The sequence below is a fragment of the Papilio machaon genome, chromosome 14 (assembly GCF_912999745.1).
Source record: "Papilio machaon chromosome 14, ilPapMach1.1, whole genome shotgun sequence".
In the NCBI taxonomy this organism is placed as follows: domain Eukaryota; kingdom Metazoa; phylum Arthropoda; class Insecta; order Lepidoptera; family Papilionidae; genus Papilio; species Papilio machaon.
In genome coordinates, this window is record NC_059999.1 from 3261973 (window position 1) to 3281460 (window position 19488).

General features: G+C 34.4%; 4 protein-coding genes across 4 annotated transcripts; 2 read left to right on the forward strand and 2 right to left on the reverse strand.

The window, feature by feature from the left end:
- The first annotated feature begins 3375 nt into the window (after positions 1 to 3375).
- Positions 3376 to 6059, forward strand: LOC106719966 (homeobox protein DBX1-B). Its single transcript, XM_014514462.2, has 3 exons — positions 3376 to 3625; positions 5311 to 5528; positions 5756 to 6059. Exons 1-3 carry the CDS (start codon positions 3376 to 3378, stop codon positions 5909 to 5911), a joined length of 624 nt encoding a protein of 207 aa, XP_014369948.2. The 3' UTR covers positions 5912 to 6059.
- A 1965-nt stretch (positions 6060 to 8024) lies between these two features.
- On the reverse strand, positions 8025 to 19330 carry LOC106719825 (CLK4-associating serine/arginine rich protein). The gene is made up of 17 exons (XM_045680909.1): positions 19133 to 19330; positions 14840 to 14914; positions 14665 to 14762; positions 14270 to 14448; positions 13914 to 14075; positions 13677 to 13783; positions 13191 to 13363; positions 12590 to 12756; positions 12399 to 12495; positions 11887 to 12231; positions 11546 to 11587; positions 11287 to 11406; positions 10976 to 11042; positions 10388 to 10460; positions 9728 to 9833; positions 9316 to 9396; positions 8025 to 8793 (listed from the first exon to the last, which is right to left on the reverse strand). Exons 1-17 carry the CDS (start codon positions 19154 to 19156, stop codon positions 8238 to 8240), a joined length of 2472 nt encoding a protein of 823 aa, XP_045536865.1. The 5' UTR covers positions 19157 to 19330; the 3' UTR covers positions 8025 to 8237.
- On the forward strand, positions 15491 to 16981 carry LOC123721641. Its single transcript, XM_045680910.1, has 5 exons — positions 15491 to 15568; positions 15659 to 15864; positions 15953 to 16138; positions 16327 to 16471; positions 16747 to 16981. Exons 2-5 carry the CDS (start codon positions 15667 to 15669, stop codon positions 16926 to 16928), a joined length of 711 nt encoding a protein of 236 aa, XP_045536866.1. The 5' UTR covers positions 15491 to 15568; positions 15659 to 15666; the 3' UTR covers positions 16929 to 16981.
- LOC106716176 (putative nuclease HARBI1) lies at positions 17671 to 18642 on the reverse strand. Its single transcript, XM_045680911.1, has 3 exons — positions 18357 to 18642; positions 18137 to 18269; positions 17671 to 17935 (listed from the first exon to the last, which is right to left on the reverse strand). The coding sequence occupies exons 1-3, from the start codon at positions 18479 to 18481 to the stop codon at positions 17771 to 17773; spliced, it is 423 nt and encodes a 140-aa protein (XP_045536867.1). The 5' UTR covers positions 18482 to 18642; the 3' UTR covers positions 17671 to 17770.
- Positions 19331 to 19488: the final 158 nt, after the last annotated feature.

The following is a 19488-nucleotide window of genomic DNA, read 5'->3' on the forward strand; positions in this document are numbered from 1 at the left end:
GGACGGAGTCGCGAGGGCAGCTAGTTCAATTTATTAGTTTTGTAAAAGCTGTTGTTCCAAGCTTTACTTTTTATTACTAAAACATATATCTCTATTAAATCGCTTTATCCCTTTGAGTATTAAAATCAAGTGGGCGATTCTTAAATAATGTATATTATTAATTTTGAAATAAAGTACTTTAAAACATATAATATGACTAGCTGTCCCCCGCGACTCCGTCCGCGCGGCGTAAAAAAAAAGGTAATTAGTGGCCTATTTGTTTTTCCAGACTATGTTCTGCATCTATGCCAAATTTCAACGATATCTAATAACAAACATACATCTAAACATTCTCATTTATAATATTAGTAAGATGTATCCTTGTCTGCTTTTCCAGCCAGTATCAGCAGCCGCGGCGCACATGTTAAACATATAGATATAGCGCGTTATAGAGTGGGTAAACTTAAATAAATATCGAATAACATCACATTCGTTACACATCGATTCTCGTATCGAGTAAACAGAGGCGATCAGCGCGCAATGATAGCATCTATATCGGTTGGTGCGGATGGAGCACAGGTGTTAGCCGACAGGCAAAATAAACCGAGCCGTAATCGATTTTAGAGCTTTATGCTACATTCACACGAGGCCATCACAGTGAAGCAGTATAGTAGGGTAGTACTGCTATTATTTAAAATGACAATGCCAAGACAGATTAGTACTGTTTTGTGAGTACAAGAGTGTATTGAAATAATAGTAGTATATACTGCACTATCTACTAATCTACCTCAATGTTTCGCCCTCGTGTGAAACTACGAGAGGCAACAATGCGCTTCAATTGATCGCTGTGTGTTCAGGCATTAACACGCGTGTAAGATTTATTTTCATATAATGTTGGTATATAAATAAAATTGGATTAACAATATGGATTATGCCAGACTGATGTTATCCAGACCGGGTTTGGTGAACTAGGAGCGTGTTAACACGTTGGTGGTTATTAAGAACTCATTACAGCACTAAATGAGGCATGGATTAAACAGGACCTGGCAGGGAACCGGAATGGTCCTAATTTACTACTGGCATATCTGAATACCAGCATACAATAGTTATTTAGTAGACTTCATCATCAACACTTTCCATTTATGACATATATGTACCTACCCTTAAGACGAATAGGCATGGAATTTACGCACCATTTTACTGTCACACTGTCAGTTGATGCTAAAAACCAGTGTTTAGTCCTTACAAAGATTTGGAATCAATGGTCAAAATTCTAATCCGCTAGTGATAAAGTCGACAATCTGCAGATGTAGGTATATAGGCAGTGGTTACTTCGCTATTTCAGCGGAATTATGTAGCATGCATGTTATACTAGATGTAGGTAAGTAAATAATAACATTCGACTTCTATAACTAGTATAACGATGGGTTCTATGCATATGGGCCAAAGTAACAATTTGATGATTTTTACTTTTTTGTATTAAAAGCTTCCTCTTAGTTTAGTTAACCATATACATTAAACAAAATATACATTTGTAGTTGTAACTGTTTTTTTATGCTGAAGTAAAAGGCCCTGTGCGGCCTAATTTCTTATATGGCAGAAAATTTGAGAGCCTCTCCTGAAAAGTTGTCAATTTGCACATTGGCACTTTTTAAATAGGAGCCATCAATAAGTAAAAGTAATTTATTGAAAGTATTTGTGACTAAAAGGATTTTTTAGAACAAAATTATCATATCGTTTCACACAACCTTGATTAAAGCTGAACAGATTTCAATACCGGTATCAAGTTACTGCATCGTAATGTAAACTGAATTAGAAATACACAAAATGTATGCACCAAATATAAAATATGACGTTTTGTTACTTACCGAAGGTGCAGTAAGGATTTTTGTTTGTATTATATAAAAAAAAATACTAAAATAACTTAAACTGAAATCTTACTAATATTATCAATGCGAAGGTTTAGATTTTAGATGGATGAATGGATGGATCTTTGGAACGGCTCAACGGATCTTGATTACAGTTGGCACAGATATAGAACATAGTCTGAAAGAACGCATAGGGTACTTATTAAGTTTTTATTTAACTTCCGAGCGGACAGATTCGCGGGCGACAGCTAGTAAAGTATAAGTTTCAAAACCAAAAAAAATCTACAGCCTGTATCTTGGCGTTTCGAAGAGTAAGTAATTAATAATAAAACACATTTTATTTTTAGGTAGACTAAAAATATTAGAGTTACAAATTACAAGTACATCAATAGAACAAATAAAAATCTGGCTACAGTATACAGTAGCAAAAAAGGGAGAGGCAATTCGTTAAAATATAAAATACTTTGGTAAGTGCATTATATATACTTGATAAAAGTAAAGTTACTTAAATACTGTTCATACAAAAAGCCCGTATATTAAGCTTTGATGATTTTTGTCGTTAGTAATTTATTAAAGCCGTAAAACGTATAAAAGTCGTAAAATTAATTTAATAACACTCATTTGTTTCGTGTTGTATTAAATTTCCTATCAAGTTGTTGGGCAGATGTTCTTAAGCTTTTCTAAGTTATAAAGTGTAAAAATCCTTGACTAAAATATACTTACTTAAAAGTAGTGACTTAGGTTTTTCTTTATTATAGCTATATTTTACATATTCAGGATTTATTATAGGCGAAGTGGGTTTAGGTAATCAAGTGTAATTTTCAGGAAGCTAGGATGGAACTGGTATTTCATGACAATGTTTGAAACAAATAAGGAAAATTGACCATAGACATTTCACTAATAAACTAGAGTAGGTAACGCAGCAATATTAGAGTTAGATAATTCCCATCTTTTAATCTAAAAATGTATGTAAAATAATTAAATTCGTATTTTTATTGTTCATTTAAATAACGGAAAGATTTTTTTTATTCCTTTTTATTGGAGTTGAATGCCATTAAAAAATTGTAAGTTGCGTCTAATTCTATTCCTTCGAAAGGATTACGTATTAATATTTATGTTTTGATTGAAGTTCATAGAATGAAAAGGCCAACAGACGAGAAAAACGCGTTCCTACTAAAAGCCCTATTCACTCAGTTTAAACAGACTCCATCTTAGAGTTGTGCGTGACGTAAGCGGGTAAGCGGCGCAGTAATAGTCGTAAAATTAAATCGAACTTGCGAAGTAATATAAAACACATTAAATAGGCAGTTTGTTGTACACAAACCGCAGCCAGGCGTATATCATCAGCTAGTGTTCGTCAAGTGTTCACTCCATCACTGTGTACGCCACGCCCAATTGATATCGGCCAATCAGAGAACTCGTTACGACCGGACACGCCTCCCGCTTGCGCCAGCGCCGGTAAACTAACCCTAAAGTTGTTAGTGTTGGTTGAACCTTGGTTGAATGTGGACGGATTTGTGATGATGCGATGACGTCTATCAGTAGTGATGTGAATACGAGTAAACTTAAGTTCAGTGTGGACAGTATCTTAGGTAACAATGAGTCAATAAGTTCTAGTGGCAGTGGGCCTGTGGCGGAATGTGTGCGTACGCAGGAGCCGCCATGCGCGGGCTGCGTGGCCGCTCTGTACCGCTGCTGCCGGGACGAGCCACCGCTGCTGCAGCTGCCTCTCTCCGTGCCATACGCACACTTACACCCGGCCCTAAGGCCAACTACAGGTTTGGTGATTTATTTACAGCGTTGTCTTTTTGCGCCCAATCTGACATTTGTTTTCACTTTTTATTTTATTTATTAAAAATACTTAAAGTAAACAATAATAAAATTAAACAGTATCTTGAAAACAACTCTTACAAAACTTATTATTGACAATATATCAGTAACATAATAAATGAAATTATGTATACGTATTTTACTTGCTGAGCTATTTACTTAAAATGAATGAAGGACTCAACCGACTTTTCAGAAAAAAGAACCAAAACATTTTGTTTTGCACAAAGCTTTTCCAGCGTATGCGATTTATTCGTCTTATTTAAAATTGTGCAACCCTTACTAAAAATCCCAACACACAAATATTCGATTAATATTTGGTTTTGTAATAAAGATCATACTTTATTCGTTAATAGTATTTTATACGATATGTAAAAATATTTAGAAATCTTCAGAAGTATATTTTTATCTCTTAATTAACTTCCGAAGCTTTGAGAACGAGGTATTCTTCAAACTAACTAAAATAGGAAACTATTAAAACACTCACGTACATTTCTCCGGTGTCAGAACCGACTAGTTTCACCAAACTTGAAAAGTTTTCCGATTGTTGGTATAAACAAAATTAAAACAACATTTATTTCATCTCAGACGATGATAATTACTAGTTTGAAATTAAGTTGATCTAATGATTACGTGTATACAGAAATTATTACGCTTTCCTAAAAGAAAAGCTGTGACGTATAATCCATCTCATGTGCACCTTGGCGCCCTCTTACATTTCTTCTACTAGACGCGCACGACTATGTTACTGTAAAATTAGGTAAATTAATCAAATTCATACGCATTAATATTATAACTATTATGTATTACCTTAAAAATTAATTAAAGTAGGTATATAATAAGATGTGCATTTTTCTGTGTGTAGCAACACTTCAAGTAATATTGATTTCTATTATCAATGTATTTAGTGTAAAAGGCAGATTTAATACCTGAGTAGAAAAATTCTATATAAGTTTCTGTTAATTATCCTAATACTCGGAAGTCTCGAAAGACTCAAGAAGGAAGGAATATATTTGCATTTACTTTTAGTTTTACTATTAATTTTTTTGTACATAACTCGAAAAGAAGAGTATCCTAAACAAAAGTCTGACTGTTTACCAACATTATGTGGTGATAATAATTTCCGACGGTATTATTTGCGCTGGACATCGGAATTAGCTAACAGTGTACCTACTGATGATCGACAAAGATAATTTCAAACGTTAGTCCTTTAACTTTATTCTTACATTCTTACAGTTAAACAATGGTAGACGAAGGCAAAACAGCATCTGTTGAACGGCTCGAATACCAAAACCCAAAAAATAAGCAAGAAGTGGAAGCAATTCCGCGTTTCGCCTAATTTTTAGTCTTTCTTCCCTACCCACCCCTTTTTTTATAAGGAAAGTATGGGAAGGGAAAGCGGATTTGACGGAGGACGGGACGCATAGGAAGGGGAAACATTCTCTTTCTATGTCCCTTCCTCCGTCGATTAAAGGTAGGCTAACGCATCTGCAATTGCGGATATCTATGGGCAGCGGTTGCTCCGCTAATTCGGCCAATCAAAGTGGCCGCTTGCTCGTTTGACACCTAATAATTAAATATACTATATTTAAATATACTTCGGTTGTCTTTGATCTAATTAAACGTCTGTTTCCAGTATACAGACTACCACTTCCGCGGGCGTCGTCGCCACAACAGACATCTTCCCCGCGCTGCGATGTCTCATCGAGCGGCAAGAGGAAGCGGTCCTGGTCACGCGCCGTCTTCAGCAATCTGCAGCGGAAAGGCCTCGAGCGACGCTTTCAGATACAGAAGTACATCACGAAGCCGGACAGGCGCCAGCTAGCTGCCACTTTGGGACTCACTGATGCTCAGGTTTGTATGTATACAATTTGGTTTATGGTATCAAGGATTTAGGATAATGAAGTATCCGTTGCTACTGATTTTCTTCCATAAAATTCTGTTTGGATATTAAATAGTATATGAATGAGTGATAAGGCCTAACTCCTTTCCGCTTATGTTCGGCTAAAGATAAACGGTGAAATTTTCTTCCGGTAGTTTATTATGCGTTACATAACCTAGAACTATTTGTTTTATTATAGGTGAAAGTATGGTTTCAAAATCGTCGAATGAAGTGGCGGCATACGAAAGAGGGCCGCGCTGGCCTGGGGGGCACTCTGGGTACCATAAAGGACCCTGATGCTACCCTCACCGCCGAGGATAATGAAGACATTGACGTTGACACTCTTAGCGACTAACAATATGATTTCTACAATATGTTTATATGATTGATAAGTTATTTTGCCCGCATTTGGTGCAATGTAACTTAAACCCTTTTTCCACGAGAGACTTTCTATAGCAGCTGTAGTGTAGAATAGTCCGACAAGTATCTTGACAGTTTTAACAGATTAAGGGTGTGTTCCGATATACACTGCGACCACTGTAGAGTGTGACGTCAATTCAGTATACTGTGAAGCCGTTCCTTTATAGCCAGTTATACTGGTTACGATTTAAAACGGAACGCAATCTCGTATAGTGTCAGCCGCATTTTTTGACGCAACATTCAAATGAGTGTATTCAAGTTTTCTAGTACATAAAAAAAACTGTTTTGGAGTACTGTCAAAATTAAAAATATTTTAATTAATATTAATTATAAATTGAATTTATAATGTAATAAAAATAAGTACTTTTTCATAAAAAAGAATATGTTTTTCATTATCAACACAGTCTAATAAGGTTAATTTTTGCAATTCTTCCATTGTTTTATTTATTAATCCAAACTAATTACAGAACTTTAACATTTTCTGATTAAACTGTAGCTTTGTTTATAAGATGTCAGGCACTCGGGTGGTTTTGACTGATCACGTGATTAAAGTACTGCGAGTACCTTACCTCGAAAACGCCAGTGCTCACAGTAGAATATGGCGGCGATCTATGACGTCATATATGTCCCTAGGGTACTGCGGCAGTATACTGGCAGTCCATAACGGAACGAATATTTCTACAGTGATAGCACTGTGCAGTGCTCGCAGTCCATATCGGAACATACCCTAATTTAACCCATTGGCAGGTCATGAATTTATAGGGTTACCAGTAAGCAAAAAATGTCTAAATCGATATTCTTCCATGTTCATTACAAAAAAAAAAAAATCAAGGAAACGATTTGCAAGTTATTCTCTGAGTGTCCGTAGGTATTGCACTGTTTACTGTTTAAATTAATACAGTTTTAGGATTATTTAAGTACTCAAAGTAAACATTATATTTTTAATATAATTACGTTCAGCATTAACAACAATGAGTAGTCGCATTTTAGTGTCATCAAACCCATAGTATTAGAAAATAAAACTACATTTTTTATCATCACGCATATTTTTGTGGAATTTCAAAAATATAAAAATGGCAACATTAATTTTCACTAACGTTCACACGGCCAAAAGGACTAGTATCCAGGCTAGAAAATATTAATTAAAAAAAATACATTTACTCATCGGTCAAAAATGACGCTGTCAAAATGACGTTATTTCACATATTTTCCGACTGCCTGATGATACTTGTCGAATTGTTTTACCGTGATTGCTCGTAAAAATAGCAGTCGCATGCCTCTTTTCGTCTAGTGGAAAAGGAGTCTTTGTTACGTTAAATTATTTTATAATAAATTGTATATTGTTATCGTTATGTTAATTATTTAAAGTGACGTAATTTTAATTGTAAAGTAACTAGGGCTTCCAAAACATTCGACATATGTAGACAAAATCAATCTAACTTTCGTTTAGTTCATTTTCAGATATAAATTTTCAAATGGCTATGTTGGTTTTGTTTCTTCATGTTTCATTTTTAATATTTAATTGTAACAAGGATAAATGGTTTCAGAATTATATTTAAAAGAGATTATATTATGTTTAAATAATTTAAGATACTTTTCTAGTTTTAAATATTTTTCGGTACATAACAGATAGGTTATTAAAAATTAGTACTGACTGAGAATCAGAGTTTTATTTGCCACGATGATTTGTTCATTAGCTTTTTTAAAGGTGATTAAAATGAAAGTCATATTTCTTTCTAATTTTAATTATAATAAAAAGTTTCATATCATTTATTTTTGTGTACAATTTAAATAGCTAAACTATTTACAACCAATTATTTTTATTGATAATTCAGTTTTATTCTAAAACCTATTCATATGCAAAGAATTTCAATTTTTACTTCCACGGCATAAATTCAATAAAACAAAAATAATCATTTAAAATTTTTTATTATTATAACAAAATTCGTCTACTTTTTTAGAACAAGTGTACAATTTAAAACGGGTATTACTTTATAATAATACAATATGGAAGTATATTTGAAGTAGTACTTTATATATTTCTGGTTAAGAACACTTTTAAATAATTCCAATTAAAAAAAACAATTACTAAATGAGAAATTAATACATCCTTTATCTCCCAGGATTTTCTCACAGTAATTCCGTAGACCAGAATCCACTGATCCATACATTTGTTAAACAAGATGGACCATATTTATTTGTTTCCATATCTAGTATTTAGTTGCCACAAACTAAAAGTATATATAATTTCAAATTCTAACCTAATAATCGACAAGCTTAACTTTGTTTTTACAATTACCCGCACTTTCTCTCTCACTTTTACAACTTCCAGCACTTTCTCTCTCACTTTTACAATAATTTCCCGCACTTTCTCTGTCGCCATGTTGGTACTGCGGCGGCCATTGTGATGGTCCTTCGCCGTAATACTTCGGATCTCTATAATTACTTCTGAATTGAGGATTGAAAGGTCTTCTTCTATCTTGATAACTCTTATTATCTTCCCTATTATTATCATTTTCAAAACGATTGTACTCAGAACGGCCATGTTCTTTATTAGGATACCTTTCGTATCTATTGTAACCTTGTATTTTATTTTCTTCGCATCTTCTATCATGTTGTCTATTGTAAAATTCTTCTGTATTATCTTGATATCTTCTTCTTACCCTTTGGTAATGAGAATTATCTCCAATTTCTTGAGCTCTAGCTCTAAAGGCTTGTGGTGCAACTTCCTCCGACTCCCATACTGGTATTCGTTTCGGTTTTGGTGATGGAGATTTTGATCGACTATAGTCTCTTTTCTTCTCATCTGGTGATCCTCTGTAAAACAATTTAAAAAGTTATTACATTTTATAACTGAATAAATGACATAATATTTGACAAATTATTGAGAAGAGTTAAAAAAAAATCAATGGGAAAAGACCTCACAATATCGTCATGATTATTTTTTGGTCTGTTTTTCGTCAAACTAACAACTCTTTTTTCCTAAATACTCACCTCTTAGTTTCTAACAACTATTTATAAGCGTTCATAACTTAGCCTGATATCGCAGCTTCACAGCAAAAGTAAGATCTAAGTATGGGTAATATTACTTACCCCAGGTAATATTTTTCAGCATGAAACTTAATTTTTTGTATTTTTATTTTTGATATATATAAGCTTTAGTGTGTAAAAAGTGTTATATCTTGTAATTAAAAAATAAATAAAAAGCAAAGGTAAAGCGCCTATAGAATAAAAATAGCAAATTACTATGTTTAACAAAATGCTATGCATAAATACTAGGATCTAGTTTTAAAAAATTACATAGTCAAAGAAGAAATGTTACTTAAATTATAATAATACCTCGAAGATGAGCCGCTACGACTTCTGTCAGAGTTATCGTCACTGGAACGTCGATTCTGTAGATGTCTTATCTCACGTTGCCTGTTTAGTTTTGAAAAAAAAAAACAACATTCACAAACTAAAATATATGACAAAAACCTACATTTATAAGATTTTAAATCCAAGAACATTGACATTGACAAATTATATAGCAAAATAAATATATAACATAGAAGTTTTTTACTCAAAAAAAAAAAAAAAAACAAACAAAAGAACACATCGAAACATCAAGTTAGACAATTCTTCGTAGTATAAGAATAAATAATACACAACTACAATATCAATATCCATCTCAAAGTGAGTCAAGACAACGTCACCATACATGTCATACTATCAAATGTTGCCATGTATGTATGTATGTAAGTGTACAGACTTGCGGCGCAGTTTGATGACCAGATCTCGCATCTCCTCATCTCTGCGAGCTTGACGCCGGCTCTCGCGCTCAGCACGCTCAGCCTCAGCTCGCTTGTCAGCCCGCACTACAACAAATCAACATTTTCTATTACAAATATGAACATTCAAATGGTCAAATGACAACAAAGACCTTCGTAATTGGCCTTAGCCAATTACTCTTAAGTAACCGTTACCATGGCAACCATCTTAATTGCAATTTACTTGCAATTATTGTCCCTTTATTGCATAATAATTTTATTAAATTTACACAATGACTAAGTTTATTCAAAATAATTATTTAAAGATATGTCATTTTTGCTACAATCCTGCGTAATCCTTCCGCCAAATCCACTTCCCCTTCCCATCCTTTCCTTCTAAGTAAAGGGGTGGGAAGGGAAAGAGGACTTAAATTAGACCTCTGACACCACACTCATCAGACTGTACTTGGAATTACTTCCACTTGACGTCTGTCTTCTGTGTGATTGTGGTATTTCACCAATCCACTCGGACTATTTGTGCACAAAACAAATATTGTTGTTGTGGGATCTACCAAGTTACTGTGAAATAAGTTCCAAATAGTTTATTCAGGACATGGCCATTGTGAAACTTTAAATGTCAAAATAATAAAATCTTAACTCACATTGCTTTGATAATTGAGCTTGCATTTTCCGTTTCAATTTCTCTTTCAATGTAAGAGTTTCTCTCGAAGGGCCCTGTAAGAGAGAGTAAATTAACAAAGATTGCATTGGTTTAAAAACCATATTAATGGTTCTTATGGTTTTAAAATATAATTACATATAATACATATATTAGAATATTTGTAATAAATAAAAAAGAGCAAAATTAAGATAAAAAAAAACCAGAAAACAATTAACTTAGTAATGATTTAGTTTTATCGTTTGTAATCTTATTTAATATGCTACGGATGTCCCAAAATTCATCGCTAACTATTTTACTTTGAGTTTCAGGACATCCTGTATAAAATAAATTATTGCAAATTAGATACTAACTCCGTCATGGACACTTAAGTGGACTCTTAGTGTAGATTTTTCAAACTAAATGTGCACTAAGGGTAACCTAAATGTCCAAGTACATTAATTAGTTAAATGTATAAGATTTTCAAGCATTTTCATGTTCTCACGTTGCCATAACTACGTTTTTTGTGTAAGAGATATGTTTGGTAAAAATGAAAGCGTACAAAATGGAGGTGCAAATGATTCTTACTGACTTTGGTGCTGGATCCAGACAATCGTAACTGATTCTGGTTTGTGTTTGACTTATTGCCCACCGACGATCTGAAAACATTACACCAAAATATAATTTAAATGTCAAAATTATAATTTCAACATAGCTTAAATAATAAGTCAATGTTTTTTTTTTTACTTTTAGACATTAACATCAAATTTTGATGATCTATTACGAGTTTTGATTTCAAACACCTTAAAAAAATTGCACTTCAACAATACCCACCTTCTAGGTTACAGAAAAAAAGAAGTAGATAGAAAAAGACAAACAACAGAAGAAGGAAGTAGAACTTACTTATGTTTGTCATCATCAGTGTCACTAGAACCGGAGTCAACGGAGAGTTCACTCGAGGACTTGTCCTCTTTACGACGACCGTAGTACCTCGGCACCGGCTTGCTCTGACCTTTCTCATTACTGCAACATTATATGTTATTAGAAATAAAAATAAAACTATTAAAAAGTGAAAAAAAATATTTATAAAAGTGTAGTATTAAGTATCTTTATTCTTCGAATTATTAACTTATCTGTGGTAAGTTGAATAAATTCAGCTTACCTTTCATACGACATCGACCTCGAATTATTACGGTTCATATTACTGTAAAAAAGGTCAGAATATACATTGTTAGATACTTATTTGAATTATGGATCCGTTTTAATTTTTTTTAATTAATATATTGCAGAAATAGAATTTCAAATAATGAAATTCTAGCTGTGGCTTTGGTTTATCAGAAACCAAAGCTTATAGTATATAATATATAGATAGATATTTCATCAAATGTTGATTTAGGTTTAGAAATTTTAATGAAAAGCACTAACATTATAAAATTATACTAAATTAATCTTAGTATGTCATATGTAGAGTATATATCTCTAAATGAAAATTGAAATACAAACTTTGAAGGGCTGCGGGATCGTTTATTTCTAAACGTACGGGACCTTGACCTCGAGCGCGACCTCCTGTAGGGGCTGTACGACCTCGAGCGTGACCTTGAAGATGCAGATCTTGACCTCGGGGACCTCGACTTCCTCCACGAGCGAGACCCCGACTTGGAGCGAGTGCTGTGACGAGATCGTGATCGGGAGCGAGATCGGGAACGGGATCGGGAACGGGATCGGGATCGAGAGCGAGAGCGAGAGCGCGAACGGGTATACGATCTCGTTCGCGATCTCGTCCTCGACCTCGTCTCTGGCCCGCGAGCTCCCATTACCGGTCGCGTGTATTTATCTCTCAATGGTGACCTGAAACAAATTTATTTTATTTACCAGACACATAGTATATGTCCACTTTAACAATAAAACTACAACTTATCTAAGAGTTCATGAATATGTAAGGTACATTTCTTTAAAAATCTCTGTTTATAAGATCTCTAAGAAATCTCACTAATACACTATCAATTGTACTCTACCTTGCCTTCGAGGTTTTTCTCGCTACCTCAGCATACAGTTCCGTCTTCTTAAGATTATGTTTCAATTTATCCACATACAGCGTCTTCTGAGGCTGAACTGTTGATCATAAACAAAATAACTTTATTATTATGATTGTTAAAATGATATAAGGATTCTTCAAATATGAGCACAACTAAGTTTAATGACTTACATGGCTTAACTTCATCATCCTCTCCGCCGAAGGATGTGATGAATTCAATGTTGTCAGCGGGGGAGGGACTGCGGCTCGGGGAGCGGCTCGGCGAGCGCGAGGCCGGCCGGGGCTGCGGCGCTGCGTAGCTCGGTGGTGACACCACACGTGTCGCTAACTTCTTGTCACTGACATCACATATTTAAATAATTTGTACTCCACCCTTTATTTTACTACTATACTCTTCACTGTTGGTCCATTTTTAATTACTGATCACATTAATTAATTAAAAACGGCTTAACTAACGTGTGATCGTTCAGTGACGGCACCGATTAGTTTGGGACCACTGAGTCAATGCGAGACGCGACGCGACCGCGAAGTCATCAGAATAAACAGTCGCTCTGAAGATGAACCCCCGACGGGTCCGAAACTAGTCGGTGCCGTCACCGTACGATCACACGTGAGTTAAGCCATTCTTAATTAATCAACAACAGCTTGAAGAGCCAGTAAATAGTTATTTTTACAAATAAGTGACATTAAAAGAAAAGTAATGTAAAATTATCAGGCTCTTAAACATTAGTGGTAGTGTGGCAATGGAAAAAAAATAGAAAAATATTCTCACCGATGAGCGCGTCTTTCTCTTCTGCTCTTTCTCCCGGAGTACATGGCTTTTTCCTTTTCTTCTCTTAGAAGTTGTTTCTGATGTTCGGCATCATCAGCATCCCCAGTGAGGAATGAGAATAGATCACATCCCGCCATTCCAAACAATGGACCCACTGAATTCAACTCGTGTGCCTGTGCTCCATACAAATGAGCAGTTAATAGTTTGACAATTTATATATTTTTTTTTATTTCTGTATCCTTCCATCAAACAAAAAGCTCTACAAACTGAATACAAACTTACATATTAAACCAATAGTGACAAAAGTAGTCTAGTTAAATTTAATATGTGAAATCAAAATTTATAACAAAACTAGTAAAATGCATTAAAATATGGATTAAAGGTGAAAATGGAATATTTTGATTTTTTTTTAAAATATATTTCACATTATATGCCACAGTAATGGATATTTTCAAAGTCTTTAAATTGATAAGCAAATTAACTGACCTGTGAGGCTTCCATTTTGTTGACATCAATGCTCAAATCAACATCAATAATTTCTAAATCTGATTCATCATCAGAATCTTTTGCATCCATTTGTTTAATCTCAGGGCCTGGAATTTAATACTAAATGCCATAAGAATACCCTCATACAGTAACAAATGTATATCCCAATAGGTACCCATTTATATCCTTTAAGCATCACAGCTGATTGAGGTTTAAAATAAGTAGGGTTGAATCTACCATTAGAACTAGACGGTTCTGCTCCTGGATCACTATAATTGTAGGCTATAGCAGCACCCATCCCTTTCTTTTCACCCAATTTCTCTTTCTGCATCTCTTTCTCGTCAACGGTGACACCAAACTGTTCTTCTATAGCTAATTGTTGTAAGAATTTGTCTTCACCTGAAAATATTAATTTGTGATATTTTGACTAAAGTAGCTATACTTATTGAAAATTTTACTTTTTTATGAATCAATGTATTAATTTTTTTAAAGGCTGACAATTTTAGGATGCTTTTCTAATAGACTACAGAAGCATATTTCTTAACTTCAACTGGAATTAAGCAACTTTCTATAAATATTGATATTATACATACTTATTCCTAAGAATGCGTTTTGTGCAAGTATCCTATATCTTTCATAATTGCATTGCCTTTCCTCTTGATCAAGTTCATCTGGTGGTATGTCGGGATTTTTTACTTCTGCTATGTGATCCAAGTGAGCTCTTACATCAAAACGGTCTATCATATTACTGCTGTCACCCTGCCATGGCATCCTGTACGATTTTATAATTCACAGTTGAAAAACAAAATTTACTAACATTTCGATCCATCAGAAAAAAATCTCTAATTTAATATCTTACAAGACTTAACTGTTTTCTACCGACAACTCGGTATGTAAAATAATTCTGATAAAGTGACATGGCAATACATAAAATAATATCACAATTACATGATTAAATGTTAATTTTGCTTTGTTATGTTCAACTTACATTATAGCAGGCCCCTCCCCCGCGGCAGCAATAGCTGGATCCAAATGTATTTTACACGGTCGTCCATGAAGCTGCAGAAACTGAGTAGGTTCAGCCTTCTAAAATTTTCAGTAAATAGTCTTAATCTTCTAACTTAATTAAAAAAGTATCATTAATGAATATGAGCAATAATTACAATTTTTTCATAGAAATCTTTGCGCCGCTCCGCTCTACGTTGGTAATCCACAATCATACCGCGGATCAATCGTTCCTGGGGGCCTACTCTAATTCAACGAAACGAAACTTCGTTAACGAACGAATTTCAAACGAAATTTCGCAATGGACCTTACTCTATAACATTTTCGGACACGCATACGAAGTTCGGATCCAGAGACAATTTTCGTGAACGATCTTCGTGAACGACATTGTGATGGTCTTTTTATGTGTCATTTGCGGCAAATTCCGGTTTTCGTATTATCTTAAAATAGTAAAATTATTTGGCTTTATTTTCAATTTATACATTTAGCTTGTAGTTTACAATGCATTTTTTTAAATTTTCATGTACCAAATATAAACATTTACGTACTAAATTTTTTTTCGATTAAATCTACAGAGACACTCTAAAGAACCTTATCACTGACGATGTTAACCGACCTATTTTAAGAGCCCGATTTCAGCTTAACATTGGTAACAAAGTACGACAACTAAAATTGTACATATATTCACGATGTTGACAAACGTCATTTAGAATTTTTTGTACCAAGTATTTGAAAAAGTTTTGTAAAGTTTGTTCTTCAAGTGTTTAATTATGTTTACAAGTGCTTTTCACATACTTTGCTATCGCGATAAATATTTTGTGAGAAGGTTCCAAGCTCACTTTGAGTCTGCACTTTGTTCTCGACGTTTGTTTTGGATAATAAACTTCGTAAGTAAACCTCATATTATATTTATTAGTTTGTTTACTATAATTATCGCCTCTTCTTCATAATAAGAATCTAAAAGTACATATTTTCAGTCTAACAAATGGCTCCACATACGGGTTCAGCTACTCCAGAGCAAATTGACGTACTTCTCAATTTCTTGGACGAGCATAGGGATCTTGCTCGTGGAAGATTGAGGGGTGCCGATGGCAATGTCCAAACTAAGAGACTGTGGCAAGAATTGTGCAATTCACTCAATTCTATGGGTGGTTGTACAAAAACAATCCAGCAGTGGCAAAAAGTACCTTTATTTTTATAAATTGTCAAAAAAATCACTGTGTGCCAAATAAACAGTTATATAAAATATCTCATCCTTTTATATCATGCAGGTTTGGTTCGATAGAAAACATCTTGCCAAAAAAGCTGCTGCTGATTCTCGAAGATCAACTTCAGCAACTGGAGGTGGACCATCGCTCACACCACCACTCTCCCAATGGCAGGTGAAGGTCCTGTCAATAATGGGAGATGGGTTTGGTGGACGTCAAACTACAGCCAGAGTACCGGCCTTCAGTGAGGTTAATAACTTTAAAATTCTCAATTTTTTCACCTTTGTTTAACAATGGTTTTACTTCAAAATTGTATTTCAATGGTTAAAGTTTTCAATTATATTTTAGATCAAAAAATAATACAAAGAATATTATTATAATAATTAGAACCATGTTTTAATCAATACATACTAATACTAAATCTCTTATATTTTCAGGCTAATGTACCATCCACCTCCAGTCATGTCCCACCACAGTCTCAATTAAGTTTGGATTTGCCAGAAGTAATGGAGTATGTTGTACCCAGTCAGGAGGATATTCAGTCCACACAGCTGATGTCTCAATCTCAGACTCCCAGAAGTTGTAAGCATTTGTTAAATATATTTAGTATCTGCTAGCAAAAAAAAGTTGTAGATAAAGCAAAATGTTTTAACTGATTTATGTCTATCTTTGCTATGGATAATAGGGGTCTTATCACATTATTAATAGATAAAATTATTTTACTAATACTGATATACATTTTCTGCCTACCCAGCTGGGAAACAGGCACGACAATTTGTATGTATGTACATATGTACTATTCAAGTATCATAGACTTTCATCTGTCAATGTATAATAATTGGAAATTTGTTTTGCAGCCTCACAACCTGCACGATCTAGAAGGAGACAATCGGCTACTGGCTCAGATGTCAGGAGGAGATTGTTTCAATTGGAAGAGGAGCGTGCAGGCAGAGAGACAGCTTTGAACACTGAGCTTGCAGGCATCAGGGTTGCCCTGGAAGAGCTGTGTGGACTGATGAGAAAATTTTTAGAAAAATAAAAGTGTATTATAATTTGGCAAATGAGTTTTATTCACTATTATATTTTATACACTATTTCACTTTTTTTTTTTTTTTTTTTTTTAATTCAGGAAATGCATTTACGCACCCCTACGCCGGGCTGTGCAATGGCGTAGGGAGTGTGGGACTCGCCGGCCGCAGAAGGCGACCGGAATACCCACTAAAACCTGACTGCCCTTCCGCACCATACACTATTTCACCTATTCCTCTCCAACATTTGCACTAATACAGCCCTTGCCCTCTGACCTGCCTGTAGTGCTTGAGTTGAAGAAGCAATTGGTGGAGCCCTGTCTATCCTGTCTGCCGGCTGCCTAGTCATTTCTGTTTGGAGTTCAACTTCTGTCAACTCGGGAACATCAATACCATCCTTTATACATAAATTATGTAAAACACAGCAGGCTATTATAATTTTACCAGCTGTTTCAGGACAGTAATGCAGTTCTCGCGCCGCAAGAAGACATCTCCATCGACCTTTCAATATACCAAATGTGCGTTCAATGGTGGAGCGTGCATTTTTTTGGACAGAGTTGTATCTCCCCTCAGGAGAGTGTTCAACAGCGTTATCTATAGGTGTCATCATATACTCCCTTTGAGCATAACCTGAATCACCTAAAATAAAATATATCTATGTAAATAAAACATGTTTGTAAGTTTATAAAATATAAAATAATATTTATAATTTAACACATCATCATCCGCTTGCCCTCATCCCATTATCTGTTTCCATAGCTTTTTGTCCTTCCTCTACCCTAGCATCCCTCCACATTCAGTTTTAAGCCTTTTTTACCACAGCGTCTTCATTCCTTTGCATTACATGCCCATACTAAGACAATAAAATATTAACACATATACCTAGTAAATAAACGGTTTCATTTTGGATACTCTCCATGTGGGTTCTTATGTCACACTCTCTCCAAATGTAGGCATCATGTGTTGCTCCACCATATGAAGCATCCACATTTGTAATATAGCAGTCGCTATCACAAATCTAGAAAAATTAATGTTACTATGTCAACACTTAAAAAGAAACATACAAGACTAAGTAAAAAATGAGAATCAAGCATATGTATATAATGAATGTTATATTTTAATTGATTATTCTACTCTTCATGTAATTTAATCTTTTCACACATTAGGTATGTAATTATAGACATTAAAATAATAATTTATATTTTACTCTTATACTCACAACTTGTGTGTTAATCGAATGAAAATGTTTTCGATTAAAATATTGTTCCTCATGCTCCGATGGTCTGACAATAGCTATATGGGTGCAATCAATGCACCCAATCACTCCAGGAATATCATATTTCTCATAAAACCTGGCACATCATAAAAACCCATTAACTCAAAATAAATTTAGCAAATATAGATAAAAATTAAAACTTTGATACATGTTAGCTACTCACCGCCGCTTAATAAAATTCCTTTCATTTCTATTTTGTGGAAACTTAATATATTTTTTTAAAATATCAGATGCGTTAAGAGCATTTGTCACCTCCTGCAGACAACGAGAAACTGTCTGTTGTGCCATTGGCCCATCCAAATTTTGCCCTACAGACCCTTGGTAACTACCCCGAGCATAAAAATTCAAGGCCGTAAGGATCTAAAAAAAAATATTGTCAACAAAAAAATGCTAATAATTGTTTTTAAAAAGGATGATAAAAATTATAAAAACTATACACTAGGTACCTTAACAGTAGGCTCGATTCCATGACTCCTTGTCCTTCGAGGTAATAGAGGCACTATTTCTTGGCACAACTTCTCAAATAATTGCCGACTGAGTCTATAATTTCCGACAAACTCTATGTCGGGAATTACATCAATATTTAGCTGGTTGCGCAGGCGGCGTCGATTTCTTCTACGCTCTAAACGCTCTTCTCGTAAAGCACCCTCAATCAAAAACATCCTCGCAGCCATTTCAAACGAATTAATAAAAAAATTCAACACAAACGAAAATCAAAAGGTAACACTTTTGATTTCGTCAATTTCGAGGTTAAACTTCCGAAGAATTATCTGTCAAAATCAAATTTTCGTTCCGAACATTGTGAATTAGAGTAGGTTTAGAGAACTTAAACGTCAAATTGTTTCGTTCGGACGAAGTTGCGGAACGAATGGAATTGTAGTAGCAAACACACGAAGTTTCGGACGAAATTTCGTTTTTCGTTGAATTAGAGTAGGCCCCCTGCTTACGAGCTTCGTGCCACATCTTACAATATTGATAATACTTTTAACACCGAGAAAGAAAACCATTTATATCTGTTTTTCACCAAGAAACACCAACCAATTGCAATATAATCGCTTTCAGTATCAGTAATGAGCATATAAAAGTAATCGGTGGAAATCAGTATAAGTTCGCCATTTTTTATTCCGATAGCGCTGCCATAGAGTATAAAACGTCAACAGTGTAAATTAAATCAAAGAAAAACAGTAAGCTTTATGCTAAGCTTGGGTTTTTAATAAATTGAATTAGTAGGTTAAATATATTTTCTATTATTATAGGGTGAAAATAGGTGACACGTTAAGTGATAAGAAAATGGT